Here is a 19,835-nt window from a genome sequence, read left to right as displayed (position 1 = left end):
AAAAATTATTTTTTTCCTTCTGGAGTCTTCTGCTTGTCAAGAAAACAAGATATGTGGACACTGCATTAAAATAACTAGGCTCTTTTCGAAAAGTTGTGGTTTTTGTGATCATCCATATGCACAGGTGTACTGATTATACAGGATGTTAATGAACTGTGGCATGACAGCCAAGGACACTTCAAGATCCATATCTATTCAGAGCATGAGGAATTTCTCACTTTTACCATTTGAAACTCATGCCCTTCCCAAGTCGATTTAAATTTTCCAAATGAATGAGTCAAATTTCATTTTATGTGAATGACTTTTTATATTTATTAACTCTATTTGTGCTTCTTAAATTAATAGCACATTACATAATTGCCGACCCCTGCCACCCTAAAACAAATGTGATTCAGAGCAGTGCTTCTCATTTAGTGACAAGAAGACTGGCAAGGGGGAGGATGGTGGGGAGGGTTTCTTCTTTTAAAAAAAGAAAAGAAAAGGCACAACTAGCATTCTCTGCATACGGTGCAAAGTGTCCCCTTGCCCTGTTCTTGCAGAACATTCCGGCTTCAATGCTCCAGCAAAAGTTAGGGGCATGTATCTCTGAAACTGGGATGCATTTAATCGCTACACATGCGAACATCTCCATTCCAACAAATCAGCAATGCTGTCCTTTCCCAACCAGATCCAACACGGAACATTGTGCAGACATTGTGACTCGACAAAAAAAACAAAAAAAAAAACAAAAGTGCCTCTATTCTTTGCCTGAAAGCAGGACAACCTTCCCCACATATAGCCAGATAAAGAAAAAAAACAAAAAACAATTCTATGTACATAGTGGGGAAAAAATCCATTCCCATAGTCTATACAATTCAGGCCTATACATTATTTACTTTCTTTACTGCAAAAACTGAAGTCAATAACATAATACAAAAGAAAAACTGAGAAACTACATTACTTTGTGACAAAAGCATCAGGAAAAAACTAATCCTTTCCCTTTTTCCTTAACTTCTAGGCCTTCTCAAAAAAAAATAAGTAACTGCAAGGTTTCAGACAAAGCACAAAATTAGACAGGGCTCTGACATCTGTACATAAAATGGTAGAAATCAAAGTTCACATCTCTTCAACTACAGGAGGACAGTGGGGAACGGAAGGGATGTCTTGCTTTACTCCCACTAAACGGTCACAGGAAGTCATCACTGGCGGAACTCAAGCTCGTCAACACTGATTACTTTAGAAGGCATGGAAGGGAGGGGCTGTTGCAGCACATCAGAGCCAAACCACTTGGCCAGGCCAAGAGGAGGGCTACACCCTCTTCGCTGAGAATGGTTTGTCCGATGTGGACCATGACTCTGTGACTGGGGACTACCTGATGGACCTACATGCAGATCTGTTGAGAAAGCGAACAAGTAAATAAATAAATGTTACTACTTACTAGAACACAAAGATTAAAAACAACATATGAAAAAGTTTTAAAGCCCAAAACAAGTGACAGACCGATATATTAGCTAGGCCAATTTAAATTTTTCATGTTTGGCCAATAACTGTCCCTGTTTAGCCAATCAACGAAAAATCCACCAACAGCCTGATCAATGAATATGCACTTTTCTGTTTTCAAATACTTGAGTAAAATTTTATGTATTTCTCATTTTTTGTTGTATTATATCAGCCATTGGCCACCCTGCTCTCTAGACTGGTGTTAATTTTCACTAAGGTTTAGTCATACATTGTCTTTTGATGAAAATGTCCTTTAAATGTAGTCAATATTTCATAATATAATTAGTCAATTTACTGACAAAAACATTTAATTTTAGTCAACTAAAACATCATTTGTCAACGTGCAAAATTATAAAACTTACAAATATTTAAACATGCATCAAATATATTAAGTTTAATCTTGCAAGATAATCTTTAACAACTTTCCTGAAAACCCAAGCTCCTGAAATAGTCTAAAATAATACCCATAGCTTAAACACAGCTCTAGAACATACTGTGACAAGACTTGAAAATATTCAAAATGTTACTCTTTTTTTGTGCGTGTTAATGCATTAATTTTTGTTCCAGTTTTATTTCTCATATTTCCATCAGTGTTTTTATTATCGTCATAAGTCTCTCATCTAGTCTTCATTATCGTTGACAAAAAAAAAAAAAAAACGTGTCAGTAATTTAACTGACGAGTTTAACACTGCTCTAGATACTGGCACCAATCCACTGAAAAAACTATATTGGTCAACTGCTACTTAAAACTAGTTATTTTAAAAGACTAGTGCTGTACTTACTGGGTCTCTGCTGTTGTTGAAGCTGTTGCTGCATGACTGCTAACTGCATGTGTGGTCCTGCAGCCCTAGGGGCCATGAGTGGATGCCCGATAGGACCAAGCGGATACAAAGGCTGCCCTAAGAGTGCTGGAGGAAGACCCTGCAGCTGAGACAGGTCTACAGCCTGAGGGAACATGCCTGTTCAAACAGAGGAAGTCCAACAAAAGAACGTCACTATAAAATTTCTGTAAAACATAAGCCAGATATACAAAGATACGAATCACAAAACAAAAATCACCAACCTGTCTGTAACAATGTGGGTCCAAGCTGCTGAGGCTGGATGCCCTGAGCCAGCATCCTCTGCATCACACCAGGGTGAAGCTGTGGAGGAGGTCTGACCAAGGGGACGTGGGGAAGCAGAGGGACTGGATACAGCTGGGGTCTAGGGAAGGGAGAAGAGGGTCCTGGGGAAAGCATGGGAGTGTGGTTGCCGGTTGTGGAAGGAGGTCTGGGACGGTCTGGATCTTTACTATGACGACTGTGTGGAGGGACTGGGGTGGAGCACACCTTTACTCCACGAATCTGAGGACCACTGGTGTCCACATCTTCCAGAAAGGAACTGGGTGATGCAGGCCCATCTGTAAGGAAAGAGGGAGAGTAGCAGAATGAATATATTATATATAAAATCTCTTAAAATAGGAGACAGCATCACAATTCAGTTGACCCACTCTGGTCTCTTGGGATACAAATCACACCAAAAGTCAGTGTCCAATTTCATTTTTTTGCTCAAATTCAATTGTTCAGATTTTTTTTTTATATGACCTTTTAAATAAGGTGGTTTGCAAACACTAGGCAAACAGGAAATGCTCCTAAACTGACCTGCATGTGTGAAACACCCTAACATGGCATGTTATTCATAATAAATTCTCTTCTTTCAAATGACATGGGGGAAAAAAAAAAAAAAAAAAAAAAAAAAAAAAAACACACACACACACACACACACCTAATTTATTCCCAAATTAAAATTCTAAATGTCAGACTTAATGTAATTGATGTTCACACAGTCGTATGTCACATGAGGAAAAATTAAATAAGGATTTGAGCCACATTAAACTGCAGGGAATTTAATGTGTGTGTACTGTATCATACCCTCCTGTGAGTTATGAGAGTTCACAGTCTCTTCTTTGCTCCCTGGGCTGCTCCCAGGATCATCTCGAATTTTCTCTTTTGACTCGTACATCTTCTTGATCACAGAGGTCGGAGTGAAGGATGGAGACAGCTGCAGCAGGAGAGAAAACAAAAAAAACACATTCCTTAAATGCAACAAGTCTAAAGAGGGAAATGACAACTTTAGAGCATATTAAATGGCTGTCAACAACAGTGGTTACTAACACACAAATACACATGCATGATCAAATGCCCCATAAGAGGACATCTATTCAGAGAAATTATTATAGATGTCAGTTGCCATAGATTTGACTGACCACACTAGTAACTGCATTGCCAGGTGAGCTCCATCCAGGCTGGTGAGGCCCAGGAGAACGGTTCATCTGAGGTTGTCTATAAAACATGAGAATAAGATGCAAATAAAACAACTTGCCACTGTACAAACAATTATCAGCCACCTGCCGATTCATTACACTTATATTGAATTTAGGAATTGAGGAATAACACAATTCAGTTTATGTTCAGTGTTAAATGTTACGGTCATCTTGCACAGAGGCAGAATGCTAGATGTGGAAAAGTAGCACTTTCTCCATTCAGAGCTTTTTCTGATAGATCAAATTACTTTAGATTTGATAAAGACTACCAGGTTTCTTCACAAAATCAGGAGGCTGAAAGCATTAGCACAGCGTTGGCACAAACTGGCCTGTGACCTGCTGTGGCCTCCGATAACCGAAAGTACCTGTTGCGATAGGCCTTATCATGAGCCTGTTCGTTGTAGCATTGTTGGTACCGTTGCCGGTTAAGTGCTGCCAGATCGTGCTGGAATGAAGCTTCCAGATTGGTGTGGTCCACACCCATGTGCAAAGCTCTCATCTAAAAACAAGGAATGGCAAATAGAAAAATTTGAAATGGATAAAATAAGCAACAAATACGGACAATAGAACTTGACAACTTTAACCTGGAACATTCTATTTAAGTGAATGAAGAGAAGTGGACAAACCCTTTTTTCCTCTTTTTACAACAGAATTATAACTACTTATTACTCTTTAAAGTCTCTCTATAGAAAAATCTTGGCACACATTATGATAGCCTTAGAAAACACTGTCGCTGGAGTACTGAGCACTGACTATGACTAGTTTTAGTGTAACATTCAATTAGAAAACTTCCAAAAGTTTGTGTTTAACTTTCTAACCTGCTGTGAAGTGGCCCTGACTCTATGCAAGTTTTGCATTTGATCCAATGCCATTTGTGATCCAGAAGGGAACCCTGAAATGCAACAATGACAACATAAGATGGGAGAGAGAAGCTATAGCATGAAGACAACAAACAAGACTATTAATCTATGGTAAAGAATAGACTGTCCAAAGGATTCCCATTAGAATCCAATCTTAGCCGTTGCAGTGAAAAACCTCAAAAGCAGTTTCTTCCATATGCTACTCAAACCATGATTCATATCCAACACACCAATTTAGATTAAAATTAGTTGAATTCAACTTTCATTCAGGTCTCTCACCTGTTGCAGATGGTATGCCTTGGTAAAAATCCTGCATAGGAGGTCTCTGTGGGAAGAGTGGGGGTGAGGTGCGGTGGTGTATGAGGCCAGGAACAGGGCCATGAGAGGCAACCATCAACTCCTAAAGAGACACAAGAGCCACAGAAGAAAAAAACAAAACTCATTTAAACCTGTGCAGTCAACACTTGAACTTCACCAGGTCAAAATTTGAGAGCTATAGCAGAGGGAAATATGATCAGTTGAACAGTGTAGTGCGTGCTTCTCATTTCTAAAATTGTGCGTCCTCATTTTCTTTCCTTGCATCCTAGCTCCTCCCTCTTAGGAAAGGAGGAATGGATGCAAGAAAAGGAAATGAGGACAGAGGAATAGAAGCAAGATGTATTTGTAAAATGGAACATTCTTGTTCACTCAAGCATCTCGTCATAGCACCATCTTTGCACAGCTGAATTAACTCAAGTGCTTATGTCATTGAAACTTGATCATTTTTCATAATAAACCCTTATAATTAGAGGTACACTGTTAAAAGTATGACAATGGTTTATTTAAACCGCAAAAGGTAAAATCTGAATTAACTGTTGTGCTAGATTTGTAGGGGGAAAATAATGTGTGCATCAGGGTTGTCAAAAAAAAATAAAATAAAAATAATTCCACATACATCAAGCCTCCGTCTCATGGTGAACCTATACGGATAATTGATACAAACTTATGAAGTGAAATTTGATCGGTTTCTGGGTCACGGGCACGAGGACGGAGGAGTGAGGATACAAGGGCACATTATTAATCAGGGAATTAAGCACCGAGGGTGTTCTTTACACAAAACTGTTGTATGGCATTTTTGGAGCTCAAGAGCCCCAGTCTCTATTTGCTTCATTGTATAAAAAAAAAAAAAAAAAAAAAACTCTGGACATTCAGTTAAAGGGAGTTCACCCAAAAATGAAAATTCTCTAATTTACTCACCCTCATGCCATCCCAGATGTTTATGACTTTCTTCAGCAGAACACAATTATCTCAGCTCTGTAGGTCCATATAATGCAAGTGAATGGTGATCAGACCTTTGTAGCTGCAAAAAAAAAAAAAAAAAAAAAAAAAAAAAAACCACACACAAAGGAATCATAGAAGTAATCCATACTCCAGTAGTTAAATCCATGTCTTCAGAAGCAATATAGTTTGTGGGTGAAAAACAGATCAAAATTTAAGTCCTTTTTTACTCTAAATCTCCACTTTCATGTGGTGTCACATGTAGTGCCCGTTTAGTTTCACGTTAACATCTGAAGGTGAAAGTGAAGATTTAGAGTAAAAAAGGACTAAAATATCTGTTTTTCACCCATACCCATTACATTGCATCTGAAAAGTATGGATTACTTGTATGTGTCCTTTATGTGATTTGTGGAGCTACAAAGGTCTGACACTTGCACTGTATGGACCTCCAGACCTATGCTATTTTTCTAACAAATCTTTGTGTTCTGCTGAAGAAAGAACGCCATACACATCTGGTATGGCATGAGTGTAAGTAAATGATGACATTCATCTTTAGATGACCTGTTCCTTTAAGAGTGCAAAGAGTAAAGACATTGACAGATCACCTGAAAGAAGTTTTTCTGTTGAGTGGCAGGTACTTGAGCCTCAGGTAAGGGCACAAGAGCAGGATCCACTGACTGTTGCTGTAACTGAACACACAGGAGGGAGAAAGCATTCATATTTACAATAGAGCTATGGACCAGACAACAGATCTGCTCAGCTAGTCAAACAACATGCTCTTACACAGACATTTACATAGTGACAAACGTACAAGAGATGGCCTTATCCAAAACTGTTAAAAACCTGAGCTCATTCCAAATCGTATTCACAAGAACCAGAACAAAATATGCAAAGCCCTGCATGCTTACTGTCTCCATTTCAGCTCAGTCAATTGCCAAATACAAATTTATGCCCATCACTAATCAAAATAAATAAACACTAAAACCCAGACCAACTGGCAAGTAAACAGCGCAAGCTTGTTGCATGCAAACAAAGCGTCAACTCCATTAGTTTTGCTCAGTGCATTAAAGCGTGTCATACTTGAGTGAAATGCAAATATTGTTCACCCAGCTCATTTTAGTCGCACACATGCAGCTTTACCTGAGGCTGGCCAGCATGCAGGAAGCACTTACACAAACACGTGAACATAATCGGTGGCAGCACACTTACATTGCTCCCACTGGCTTTGGGGTGGGTGGGCAGGGTTCCACTTGCCTTCATGCTGCTCACTAACTTGTTAAATGCAGACATGTCAGGGTCTTGTGATCTTGGCGCACACCCGGTTCCACCAGTGAGAGCCTCCTCCAGGTGTTCTGCCATAAAGGGAGTTCCTCCCCCTCCACTCAGCTGCCTTTGAGGTAGTGACGGAGTCGGTTCAGGCTGCACCTTCAAAGCTTTCAGACCTCCCTCTACTTCCTCCAGAGACAACACCACCCCTGAGTTTGCTATTAGCAGGCAGAAAAAAAAAAACCCACTAGTTTCACCTTTTTGTTCAATGACTTCCCAAAAGGACAACAGTCTGTTACTAGTGGAAAAGTCTTCAAATACTGAAGGATTCCATGACAAGCATTAATACTACTACAGCTAACATTCATCTGTGCTTCACTTGTTATAATTCTACTTTTTATAAACTACACATTTTCCTTGAACATTTTATTTTCCCATCTTTCTACTTTTTCCTCCTACTAGCTGTCCCTCTATTGCTGTATTTCTTAATGCAGAACAGAAGAAAAGTTGAGTTATTGCGGTGTTAGGCTGCGTTTACACTTGGCATGAACATGCGAACTGTATCTGGATGCGGTCCACATTGAAAAGACAAGTGTAAACACGTTTGTGATCGGAACGTGTTCTGATCTGCTTGTCCTGATCCCGAGATAGTCGGGCACGCATTGTGATCAGACAGTGTAAATCGAAATGCAATCCAGCCATCATATCTGCATTTGCAGGACTCACGAGCATCAGCATGTAAACTTGCTTTCATATCTTGTGTAGTTTGATAGCGTAGGCTCTTATTTAATGAATTTCAAATTAACTGTTTAACCGAAGACAAATTGCACATTACTTGATTTAAAATGTATTTAATTCTTGGCTTGTGTAAGCATTAACAGTGTGCAACAAATTTTTTGGATTTTTCCTCTTTCTCCCTAATTTGGAATGCCCAATTCCCAATGTGCTTTTAAGTCCTCGTGGTCGCGTAGTGGTTCGCCTCAATCCGGGTGGCGGAGGGCGAATCCCAGTTGCCACCGTGTCTGAGACAGTCAACCCACGCATCAAACTAGCGAACTCCAGGGGTGGTAGCCAGCGTCTTTTACCACTGAGCTACCCAGGCCCCCGTGCGCATCAAATATTGATGATAAATCGCATTACATGGGTAATGTCAGGTATAAAATACATTTCTTCATACTTCTCATAACACTTCGTGAAATATTATCCAATGTTTCCATTTACAAGTAAATGTTGTTGCGGTCACTGTTTCAAATTAGTTTTGATTATCTTGTTGGTACTGGAGAAATGCGCAATGCTTTGTTTACGTCTTTCCAGCCAGCTTGGTGGAGGGGGAGTAGTTGATGACGTAATTGAATACTATTGCGCAGGGAAAAGGGACTGTTATGTGGACACCGAAGCTACTTGATGTGGGCAAATGTAAATGCGCTGTGTCCTGATTAGGTATGAAATGATCATAGTGATCGCATGTTAATGCAAAGTGTAAACGGGGCCTTAGATTCCTTAACTCTCCACCGTGACCTGCAGCCGAATTGCACATCAATAATGGGGTTTCCATCTTACATCAGACTCAAGTATTCCAAATGTACTCCAAATGCATGTACATGCATCGTTTAGTTCTAAAAAAAAAAAATCTTGCGTAAAAAGTTCATCTCTATCATCTGCCATTCAGTTACGATGGGGATATTAATTTCATATTTTCCTTCTATCACTTAAGTCATACAGGTTTGGAAAGTCATGATGGAGAGTACTTAGAATTTTCATCTTTAAGTGAACTATTTAAGAAAGCACTGTATAAAAAAGGAATATTTCAATCTACAGGGTTTTACTCACTGCTCTCCTTTAGGCGAGCCTTATTGACATTCAGGCTGGACAGTAGAGGTTTCAGGTCGATATTTGCTTTATGAAGCAGCTCCATTATGTCAACCTTCTCTTTACGTTCCACTGAAGGGATGGGGGTGAAATATAGGGAGGGGCCCTGATTCAGAGATCCAGTTTGAGGATCGAGACCTGACACACAAACATACCAAATTAACATACTGATAAGTGATAAAGGAACAGTTCACCCAAAAACGAAAATTCTCTCATCCTTTACTCACCCTCAAGCCACTCCAGATGTGTATGACTTGCTTCTGCTGAACAAAAATAAAGATTTTTAGAAGCTCTGTATGGCTTTAAAATGCAAGTGAATGGTGACCAAGATGTTGAATCTCCAAAAAGCACACCAAAGGTAGCATAGAAGTAATCCATACAACTCCAGTGGTTTAATCCATCTTCTCAAGTGAACTAATCAGTTTTAGGAGAGTACAGACCAAAATATAATTTTTTTTTTTTACTATATTTCTTGACATCAGCAGTCTCCTTGGCGATTAAGAAAGTGTAATCGAGCTTAAAATCATGATCGCTTAGAAATATTTCAATGGCAAGGTGTACAGTAAAAATTAGTCATATTTTGGTCTGTTCTTACCCAAAACGGATCGCTTCAGAAGACATGGATTAAAACACTGGTTTATATTGATTACTTTGATAATCCAAATAGCACAAAGGCAGCATAAAAGTTTTAGTCACCGTTCACTTACATTGTATGGACCTACAGAGCTGAAATATTCTTCTAAAAATCTTTGAGTTGTGCAGAAGAAAGGAAGTCATACACATCTGGGATGGAATGAAGGTGAGTAAATGAGAATTTTCATTTTTGGGGGAAATATTCCTTCAAGCAAGAAGTCACAGCAAGGAGAGCAGCCTTAAACAAATCAGGTGACGAGCATGGGATGCAGCTAGGTTACCTGCTAGTCTCTCCAGCTCCTCATGAGGGGTGGAGCGTAGACTGCTGGAGCGGCTGCCGGAGGGACTCAAGTTACTAGAAAACCAGCGGCTGAAACGGCTGGCCGAGACTGGACCCTCACCGAGAACATTCTCAATCATCTGGAGAGAGAAATAACTTTGTTAGACCACGCGTCATAGCATAGAAGAGGAACGGTGATGGGATATGAATGACACTTACGTGAGGAGTGTCTGTAGACGGCTTAGCACAATGGGGTGAAAATTGGCATTTTGGAGAATGTTCGCACTTAAAGGATCCCCCCAACCAAACAAATATTCAGAAGTAAATCTTAAATCGGAACCACCAAAACAATGCATAAACTCTTCAAAAATGTGTTCTGAATTTCTCTCCTCTTCTAAACGTTTCAGTACAATTACCACAACAGCAATATGGACTCAAACCCAAAATAAGTCTTTGAGACAGATGGGCATAAATTTGTATAACATTGAGCGTTCTACATTAAAAAACACCAACAGAAAGCAAACAAATAGCCTTGATGCCACATAGCTAAAACTTGCAAAATTTTCCATTTCCCCAATACCAGAATCATCAGTAGCAGATAGTAAATGCAAAAACATCTAATTCACCAACTATTACATTAATACATTAAGCAGATGCTATTGTCCAAAGCAACATACAAGTGAAGAACAACATTATAGGTGCTACGATTCAAAGTTCCAAAACTGGTCAGAAAAGTAAAAGCTAGCACAAAGATTCATAAAGATGCATGAAATGTAACGAAGCACAAGCAAACAATAAAGAGTGAAATAATGTAAAGCATTTAGTTCTAGTATAGAAAGTGCCTCAATAAAAAGCTGCCCAGAAAGTGCCTTAACCACAACATCTGATGGACCAAACATTTCAACAACCCAACCCTTAAGAACCTTAGAAGTGCGTTTAGTTGTCCTTTCCTTCTCCATGTAGGACAATTCAGATAATTTGTGCCCAGCACCCTTAGAAGCATGCAGTGCTCCCCATGTCTTACCGAAGCCAGGCCAGGCATGGTCTTCTCTAGATTGAAGAACTCATTGAAGTCAAAATCTCCAGAGGTTTGCTCAGTAAGAACTTCGGCATGTGGAACCTCTTGATCAGCTCCTGACTCTTGAACTATTCCAGTATCCTCAGACAGCCCTCCATTACATTCAACTGTAGATGTAAGAATAGAAGCACTCAGGTAGCATATACATTTGTTAGGCATTTCAAAGCTGTTACTTTTGACAATTGTGTAAATAAAATGGTCACATGCCGCCTTTAACCAAATCTGGCTTCTTTCTGGAGCGTTTGGTCCTTCGTTTGTCATCCTCCAAGATCTTGTCATCAAAGCCAATGAGCTCAATTGTTTCTGACTGACTAGTGGGTCCACCAGAGAACCACTCTGGCTCCTCTTCTGCATATGAGTCATTTCTTCTCCTCTCACTGAACACTCTTTTGTCCCCGAAGTCTCTCTGTAGCAAGACATTGAAAGCAGATCAACTAAATTTTACAGCATAAAGAAACGTTAAGAAAAACCACCTAAAGTGGACCAATAGCAAAGAATTCCTCTGCATTAAGCCATCAGCTCAATACCCTAAATCTCTTGTCCTTAAAGTCACGCTCCCTTTCCTTGTCGAGTCGTGGGTCCCTTTCAAATACACGTGATGGCATAATACGGCCGCTCCCTATGCGGCGTGAGCCCCCCAGACGGAGTGATTCATTTTCTTTGTTCTCCAGAGGGCTGATGGGACGGCGAGGGAGGGCGGCGGGTGCCACTTGACAACCACCACCAAAGCTTCGACGCTGCGGACTAAGAACCACCTCCAGATCATCATCTTTTACACGTTCCCGAGGATCTGGGATACAAAAGCAAACTTGGGTTTGAGACTAAATCCTGCAACTAAATCCAAGTTTTTAATAAAGTCAAATAACATTAAATTTGTCAATTAACCTGCAATTCTGCGTTTTAGTGGAACTCTGTCCTCTGTATAATCTTTCTTGTATCCTTCCGCTGGACAGTTGTTTTCAGAAGAGGGATATAGTGAGGCATGCCATTTTTCAGGGTCCCAGACTCCATCACTATCAAGAGGACAGTAATGTTAGCAACTTCTATACTAGGCTTGCTGTACAGATAAATGACAGTTTTATATGTACAACTGTTTGATGAATAATAAAAAAACAGCAGCTACAGAGCCACTGAGGAAAAAAAATATAGTTTTGGATGCATTTACTGATGGCTCACCTATCATATTTCTCTGAAAGACACTCTGGCCTCTCATTGGAAATGGGCAATTCTTTGATTTCCAAAAGCTCATCCTGAGAAAAAAAGCATTACAATTGGTTTATTAACAGTATGACTTCAAAAGGTAAAATTCACAAAACCTTGGGGCAGCAAGCTGCACATACAGGAAAATAACTATTAAATGACCGTTCTCACCTTAGTATATCTATAGGCAGAGTTTACTGAAGAGTCCTTCACTATGTCCACCATGCTCTCACCATTTTCGTCCATTTCTTGACTTAGGTGAGTGGTGAAACTGAAGTGAAGCTCCAATATCAGACCCTCTGGGCACCTTTTGAAGTACTACAGCATTAATTCACCTGTGAAAGTTATGTAAAGCATTGTATGTTTCCATTTGCATCAAAGTAGTACAAATGGAAATAAACTGGACCAGACCAAAATCAAAGCTACTGTGTATGCAATGTGTGGTTACTGGTTTGTCCTTATAAAGAGTATATAAACCCCTTAAAGACAATAGAAAATTATAATGAGTTATATGTTGATTAAATATGATAAGATTTTGCTCCTGCGTAATCAGAGAAGCCGTTCAAAATACCAAATGGTTAGGCAGACAGCAAAATACAGAATGCTAATCAACCTTCTGCAGCACTATAAAGCTACAAACTCATACTGAGAGTACACATCTGCATTGCCACCTTCAGGAAAAACCCAAACACGCTTCTAGACATCTTAATGAACTCACCTGATATTTGAAACGGTGTCACAGCACCTTCTCTCTCCCAGCCTGGATACCTCAGCTAGCTGCTGGCTACCTGCCCTACACCAAACTACAAGAGATGCTGCAGTCAGTCAAGATTTCAGACAGGATGCAGTTCCAGCCTAAAATAGTTTGTTTAATTTTCAGCAACCTTGACAGGAGACTCAATTATAGCTTGCCAATCCGGATTCAGTTGCTAACTGACAGAGAGCAGCATTTCATTAGCAAAGTGGCTAAACCCAACAAGCCGACGCCGATGATTTACTTCGTTTCTATAGACAAATGGCGCTATTTGCGCCGTTTCCGCTCTTTAATTATATTCTTGACACTCCGTCCTTTAAGTTTTATCGTGAGAGCGAAAACCGCAACAAATTCCGTGTCTGTCTGTGTTTGTTTCGAGGCTAGAGAGTCAGGTTAGCAGGCTATGAAACTTATCATTATTCATAAAGCTGCACAATTTACATATGAAGAACGTCAAACACACTAAAGCCTGACAATATAACTAATTCCTTCCGAAAGACTTATTTAAAGCTTTAAGTCCAACTGCAACAATCATTGTACCTCAGGGTACTTTTTCTAAGCTCTCTATCGTCTCAGTTCAGTCGCAGAGCGGCGAATTTCTTCAGATCTCACACTGGTTCTGAGAGAGGCCCCTTTCAAGGATTATATAGCGTCTACAACCGCCTTGCTTGAAAATGTAAGAAACCATCATATATTTTTTTAATATAATTTGAGACATAATAAATTAGGATATCGTACTGAGTGGTTATAGTTATGTATTTTTCTTAACGAGTATGACAAGAGTCATTATTAAATTTAGAGCCAGAATAAAGTTCAGGCAATCGACGTGGGCACAACCATTGTAAATTGTAGTCACGTGACATGATTTAAAACGCTCACTATCGCATTTGCAAACAAATTATGAAGATACACTATTGACAAAGATTATTTAAAGACTAAATTAAATTCTGGGCTGTTCACCGTGTGTGTGTGTGTATGTGTGTGTATATGTGTCAAAAGTCGAATGTGTGTCTGTTAAAATTATTCATACTATTTATCCAATTAAAAAAGTTTATTTCCTGATTTCTGTGTTAAGTCAAGTTTATGTGACACGTACACGTATGCAGTGATGTGCATTACCTGCAGGTTTGTTAGTTGTGCATTTAAATAACTTTAAAATAATAATAAAAAAAAATAAAAATAAAATAAATAAAAAGTATTTTAATCCAGCAAATATAATGTGTATAAGGATAAAAACAAGGAAATAGATGACAGAAACAAGAATATATGTCTTTGCACATCTATTTATAAATAAACCAGTTGATCTGTTTATGTACAAGTTTAGTTGTCAAAATGAGCAAAGCGCATATTTTACGAAACAGGTTATCATTGTTATGTAGTAGCATTGTGTCAATGTACTGGTAGTGCAATGAGGTAGGTTGTTAAATGTCTTTGACAGATACTGTACATGTTGTGTACAAGACTAGTAGTAGTGTATTGTGGTGGTCTGCAATTCCTTGACTGTCCTTAATTTAAAAAATAAATCTTATATCTTGAGGAAGTAACTCTTCTTCCCTTAAGCCTCTCCATGTTGTCCATAAAAGAGAGACAGCTCTGCCCTGACCACAGCAGTGTGAAAAGGCTGTTGTTTGTGTGGTTGGGGTCCTTAAAGGAATAGTTCACCCAAAAATGAAAATTATCTCATGATTTACTCCCCCTCATGCCATCCCAGATGTATATGCCTTTCTTTCTTCTGCAGAAAGCAAACAAAGATTTTTAGACGAATTTCTCAGCTCTGTAGATCCATTCAATGCAAGTGAATGGTGGCCAGAACTTACATTAAGGCATCATAAAAGTAATCCATTCAACTCCAGTGGTTAAATCCATGTCTTCAGAAGTTATATTATTGAGAAACAGATCAATAGTTAAGTTATTTTTTTTACATTAAATCTCCACTTTCACATCTTGTTCTTTTGTTTTTGACATTATTCGTACATATCGCCACCTACTGGGCAGGGAGGAGAATTTATTCTAAAAAATGACTTAATATTGTTTCTCACTACACCTATCATATCACTTCAGAAGATATGGATTAAACCACTGGAGTCATATGGATTACTTTTATGCTGCCTTTATGTGCTTTTTGGAGCTTCAATGTTCTGACCACCATTCACTTGCATTGAACGGACCAACAGAGGTGTAATATTCTTCTAAAAATCTTCGTTTGAGTTCAGCAGAAGAAAGAAAGTCATACACATCTGGGATGGCATTAGAGTAAATGATGAGAGAATTTTCAGTTTTGGGTGAACTATCCTTTGATTTTCCTGGCCTTGGTCAATCTGCTGTTTATCTCTTCTAGTTTGGGAAGAACACACCAGGTGATGTTATCAGCTGACTCTGCAGGGATTTTCAGTCCTACACATTGTTTTTCCCATACCAGGCAGCCATACAACCAGACACTTAGAGTCTGTTGATTAACAATAAAGAAAAAATAATGATCATGAATATGATATAGATACGCAGACCGATTATACTATTGGAAAAATAGTAAAGAAAGTGTCATAAAATAAAAAAAGACTCAGACTATCGAGGTAAAACTGTATATCCCTGAATACATTTCCAAGGTTATCTGGAAACCTCAATATCAGGGAACTGATAGCCACGTTATCTGTTCGTGGGCCAAAGTATGAGACTGAATGAAACATTTTTTGTACAGTTCTGACGTCATGAAGTCACGAACATAACCCAAACACGTGGTTCCAGCTCAGTTATTAGTGGAGATAATGCTATACTGCATCTCACCATTTTGTTCATAATATACACTATGTACAGATAGGTAGGATTAGTTGTTATCTGAAGGCTGCACTAGTAATCACACTTTAACATTTTAAACAGCCTATAACGTAATTATTTTAAACGGGTTAAAAGTGAATTGCACAAACATTCCAGTGAAATGTAATATTAATAATGTAATAATTTCACGTTATCAGTGTATTTTCAAGAAAAGTATTTTATTATGACATTTTATTACCGGAAGTGAAAATATGCAGCACAGAAGAGCGGCAGTTATGGTTTGTTGTTAGTTGCTGTCAGCTAGATAAAAATTTATGTTGGAAGCTTTATATTTTGAATTAGTTGTAGCAGCTTTTTAATGCCTTAAATTAAATCTAAAAACTCGTATTTTAAAATGTCTACCGAGCTAACTTTATTTTAACTTTATTTATTTAGCTTAGACACCTCTACTAAAGCTTGTTATGCATACTCGAATTGGACATTAAAAATGCACAAGACAAAACAAAAAGCTGGAAAACAGTCGTCTTGTGGTGTTGAAAAGAATAGGGCACTACTTACGCAAAACTACTTAACGGGTCGGATATACCTGGAACCGAGGTGGTAGGCATAAAGAGCTGAAAATAAGGTAGGAAATTATTAATTTTATAACACCATAATAACTTCCTTCGTCAATTCTCATCTTGTGAATATGATGACAAGTGACTCTTGCTGTGGCTTTTTAGGCACCTTGCTCGAAAATTCCTCCACTTGTGGATTCAGAAGACATTTGGACGAATAACATCACAAGCCAGGTCCAGTAAATCTGGAAAATGAATGGACAACTAATGAATTAAATGAACTATTATTTATTACCTATATATCTATATGTTATCATGGTGTAAGATGGCAATACTATGGTTCTGAATAGAGGTCAGCCTATAGGGGATTTTGCAGATACAATAACTAAGGTGGTGGAAAAGGCTGATAACCAATTAATCAGCCAATAGTTTCTTTAAATCGATTTATAGAATGATTTTTTTTTTCTTTCATTACAATAACAGTTACAATAACTGAGACTACAATAGTACAAAATGATCAAAATCTCAGAAGTAAAAAAAAAAAAAAAACAGCAAAACTAATAAACCAAAGAAATGAAGATTTGGTGCATAAGGAGGAACTTTAGTTATAAACAAACCTGAAATACACCAGAGACTCTTATTTTTAAATAAAGAAGACATGGCCCTGTTACAAAACTCTATAATTAAGTATTTACCAAATTAAGCTTCACCAAATGAATAGTTTTGTATACATGTAAAGTATTTCACCAGATTAGATTTAATGAGGAATAAGGTTTATTATTTACAAGATTTGAAGTTGGAGACACGATGTATGAGCTGACAGGGCATGTTTCAATATAGTCGCTTTCAAAATGCCCTCGCTTCAATTTAGAACACTTGAATTATCTAATCAAAATAACAAAATATGCTTTGAAGTGTGGATTTAAAAAAATGGATGAAAATTGTCAATGATGAAATATGTAGATACAGCACATCCCTACGAGATGTCAAATATAGTTTTTTATTTCACCTTTAGAGGCAACTGTTGTACTGTAGAAGAATCCTCCAGCGCCGGCCACAGAAGAACATAGAGGAATAATTCTTAAAACAAAGATTCAAAAAGCAACTATCGGCAACAATTAATCGGTAAAACCGATATATTGTCTACCTCTAGTTCTAAATTATTATTATCAAATACCTTGATATTTCCATGGTACATAACCAAAGAACCAATGTATTACTATTATATATGCCCAAAAAATGATGGTATAACTTTTGTTAGTGTCAGTTAACAATATATATTTGACCTTCTTTTGGTTTTATGTTACTTTTTGAATATTGTTTTATTAACAAATAGAATATTTATTTATATTTATTCAGAACTCATTATTGTAAGGTGATTTTGAGGAAGGCCCTTGGAGCTTGGAAAGATGAGTGTTGGCATGCAAGAAGGGAATGGACGCTTAACATAAGAGCAGATTGTCATTATATGTGAGTATCACATGATATGTGCCCTGTCTCTTAATTAGGTTAATTGATGCTTATTCTGTATTCAGAGAAATAAAAAGGATACATAAAGATTAAATCTTGCTTTTAATGGCTTGGACTTTACCGATCACCATTATAATATTTCTGTCTCTTATTTTGCCTAGGTATATGCTGTACAGCAAGACATTTCAAGCCTGGCAGGAGTTTGTTGATGTCCAGAGAGAAGACAAAAAGAAACTACAACTTGCAATCAACTTTGGTATCCGGACTGTTATTATACTGATATTATAGACATGGGTTGTAAAATATGTCTGAATTTAGAGAATTCATGTTTTTGCTCCCTATGCATTTGCATTCCATACAAACATCGAAGTCTAAAATGGGTTATGGGATAATGTAAAATATGATGTTGTGTAATTTAGTGACTTGTATAACTGAATATTTGTACCACAGAGATAAAGCACAGGCTCTGTTGTGTGTGGAATGGCTGGGAGCTGTATGTGGACGTGCTGCATGAAGCAAAGGATGCAAGAGGCAGCAGTACTTGCTGCACTAAAGTGAGCTTTTCTCTCATGTGATGATAAACCAAAATCGAAAAAGTCAAACATGTAATAGCAAAGCAACAAGATATGTAAATATTGAGTATACAGAGGTTATTTTACAAGCAATTATTATACATAATGTTACCCCAGGATAGGTTGGGGGTGTAATTTAATCTCTATATATATTTGAGTGAAAAATTAAATCAGTTTTTAAAGTAAAGAAACCAAAATTAAAAATATACAATAACACAGGCATGAGAGTTACATCAACAGGTAGAAATATATGTATATAGTAAAATAAATGTATGTACTATATATGCACAAAGTCAGAACTAGTGGCCTTCAGGTAAAATACTGCTAAATATTTTTTGTTTGTGCATGGCTGCATGCATATGTGTTGGTTATTAAAGGTTGGTTTGGACTGTGTGGCACATGGCACTACAGCAAAGAGTTGAGGAGTACCATCAGGAAGACCTTGCCTTACAACACTGGGCTCAAACTTTACAGAGCAGAGTGAGTATCATGTGTGTTTGAAAGCAACAGTGTACAATATTTAGTCTGGGTAATCCCATAATATGGCATATCTTTCAGGCATGGATGCACTGGAGAGACAGGATGAAAAATGCCTCTGTTCTCAAAGAGGAGTACAAAGCCCATCATCACCATTGTCTTCACCTGCTGAAACATTCACTACATGGATGGATCAGTTACACACAGAACAGACAGGCTAAGAACAGGACAACAGGTGCGCTTTATGTAGTTTCACTTTTATTTGCTAAACAACATTTTTGTATCCATTATACATAGTATTATATTTAATGCATTAGTCATAACATTTCTTAAAGGAACATTCAATACGTTCAACACAAGTTAATCTCAGTCGACAGCATTTGTGGCATAATGTTGATTACCACAAAAAAATATTCTTTAAGAAAAGCAAAAATCGAAGCTACAGTGAGGCACTTACAGTGGAAGTGAATGGGGCCAATTTTTGGAGGGTTAAAAGGCAGAAATGTGAAGCTCAGAATTTTATAAAAGCACTTACATTAATTCTTCTGGTAAAACTTGAATATTATTTTAGCAGTAAAGTTGTTTAAATACATTGTTTTTAACGATCATTTTAGGGTTTTCGTGTTTACGGCTTTAACTTGTTACGCAGGTCTTTTGACAGTTCTTTTCTGCTCCCCGTGGCTCAGTATCTAGCCTGCTCAGTGCATCCATGTGAGAGCTAACAAACTCATTGACTATTTATACACAGACACTAATTGCAAATTAAAGATCCACAGGTGTGGGAAATTAAACTTTAATTGCCATTTAAACCTGTGTGTGTCACCTTGTGTGTCTGTAACAAGGCCAAACATTCAAGGGTATGTAAACTTTTGATCAGGGCCATTTGGGTGATTTCTGTTATCATTATGATTTAAAAAGGAGCCAAAAAACTATGTGATAATAAATGGCTTCATTTGATCACTATCCTTAAATAAAAGACAGTTTTTTTGCATGATCAGTCATATTGTCA

At 37.9% G+C, this 19,835-nt stretch overlaps 1 protein-coding gene and 1 pseudogene across 6 annotated transcripts; one reads left to right on the top strand and one right to left on the bottom strand.

The window, feature by feature from the left end:
* Nucleotides 1-286: 286 nt before the first annotated feature.
* Nucleotides 287-13,589, bottom strand: LOC127448881 (eukaryotic translation initiation factor 4E transporter-like). Of its 6 annotated transcripts, none has more exons than XM_051711782.1 (21): nucleotides 13,519-13,589; nucleotides 12,943-13,027; nucleotides 12,396-12,559; nucleotides 12,201-12,274; nucleotides 11,910-12,037; nucleotides 11,552-11,814; nucleotides 11,232-11,430; nucleotides 10,971-11,131; nucleotides 10,166-10,231; nucleotides 9,948-10,086; nucleotides 8,995-9,171; nucleotides 7,108-7,382; nucleotides 6,504-6,587; nucleotides 4,921-5,041; nucleotides 4,600-4,673; nucleotides 4,147-4,280; nucleotides 3,725-3,800; nucleotides 3,390-3,519; nucleotides 2,543-2,878; nucleotides 2,262-2,438; nucleotides 288-1,372 (listed from the first exon to the last, which is right to left on the bottom strand). In XM_051711782.1, exons 3-21 carry the CDS (start codon nucleotides 12,468-12,470, stop codon nucleotides 1,179-1,181), a joined length of 2,883 nt encoding a protein of 960 aa, XP_051567742.1. In that variant the 5' UTR covers nucleotides 12,471-12,559; nucleotides 12,943-13,027; nucleotides 13,519-13,589; the 3' UTR covers nucleotides 288-1,178. The 6 variants fall into 6 exon arrangements, with proteins under 6 accessions (XP_051567745.1, XP_051567742.1, XP_051567743.1 ...); XM_051711783.1 differs by having other exon boundaries at nucleotides 12,396-12,531; XM_051711785.1 differs by lacking the exon at nucleotides 13,519-13,589 and having other exon boundaries at nucleotides 287-1,372; nucleotides 12,396-12,531; nucleotides 12,943-13,041.
* Nucleotides 13,590-15,959: 2,370 nt separating this feature from the next.
* The window catches only part of LOC127448796 (protein SFI1 homolog), a 14,309-nt pseudogene continuing 10,433 nt past the window's right edge, over nucleotides 15,960-19,835 (top strand).

This window comes from Myxocyprinus asiaticus, chromosome 12, assembly GCF_019703515.2.
Source record: "Myxocyprinus asiaticus isolate MX2 ecotype Aquarium Trade chromosome 12, UBuf_Myxa_2, whole genome shotgun sequence".
Classification (NCBI taxonomy): Eukaryota; Metazoa; Chordata; class Actinopteri; order Cypriniformes; family Catostomidae; genus Myxocyprinus; species Myxocyprinus asiaticus.
This window is presented reverse-complemented; position numbering and strand designations above follow the sequence as displayed.

Bases quoted from the DNA above. Each gene is read 5' to 3' on its own strand.
- LOC127448881 (XM_051711782.1), bottom strand. From the start codon at position 12,470: ATGGACGAAAATGGTGAGAGCATGGTGGACATAGTGAAGGACTCTTCA. The intron at 4,674-4,920 runs GTGAGAGACCTG...GTTGCATTTCAG, and splicing joins AGGCATACCATCTGCAACAG to GGTTCCCTTCTGGATCACAA. The intron at 2,879-3,389 runs GTATGATACAGT...CTTTCCTTACAG, and splicing joins CTCTCATAACTCACAGGAGG to ATGGGCCTGCATCACCCAGT.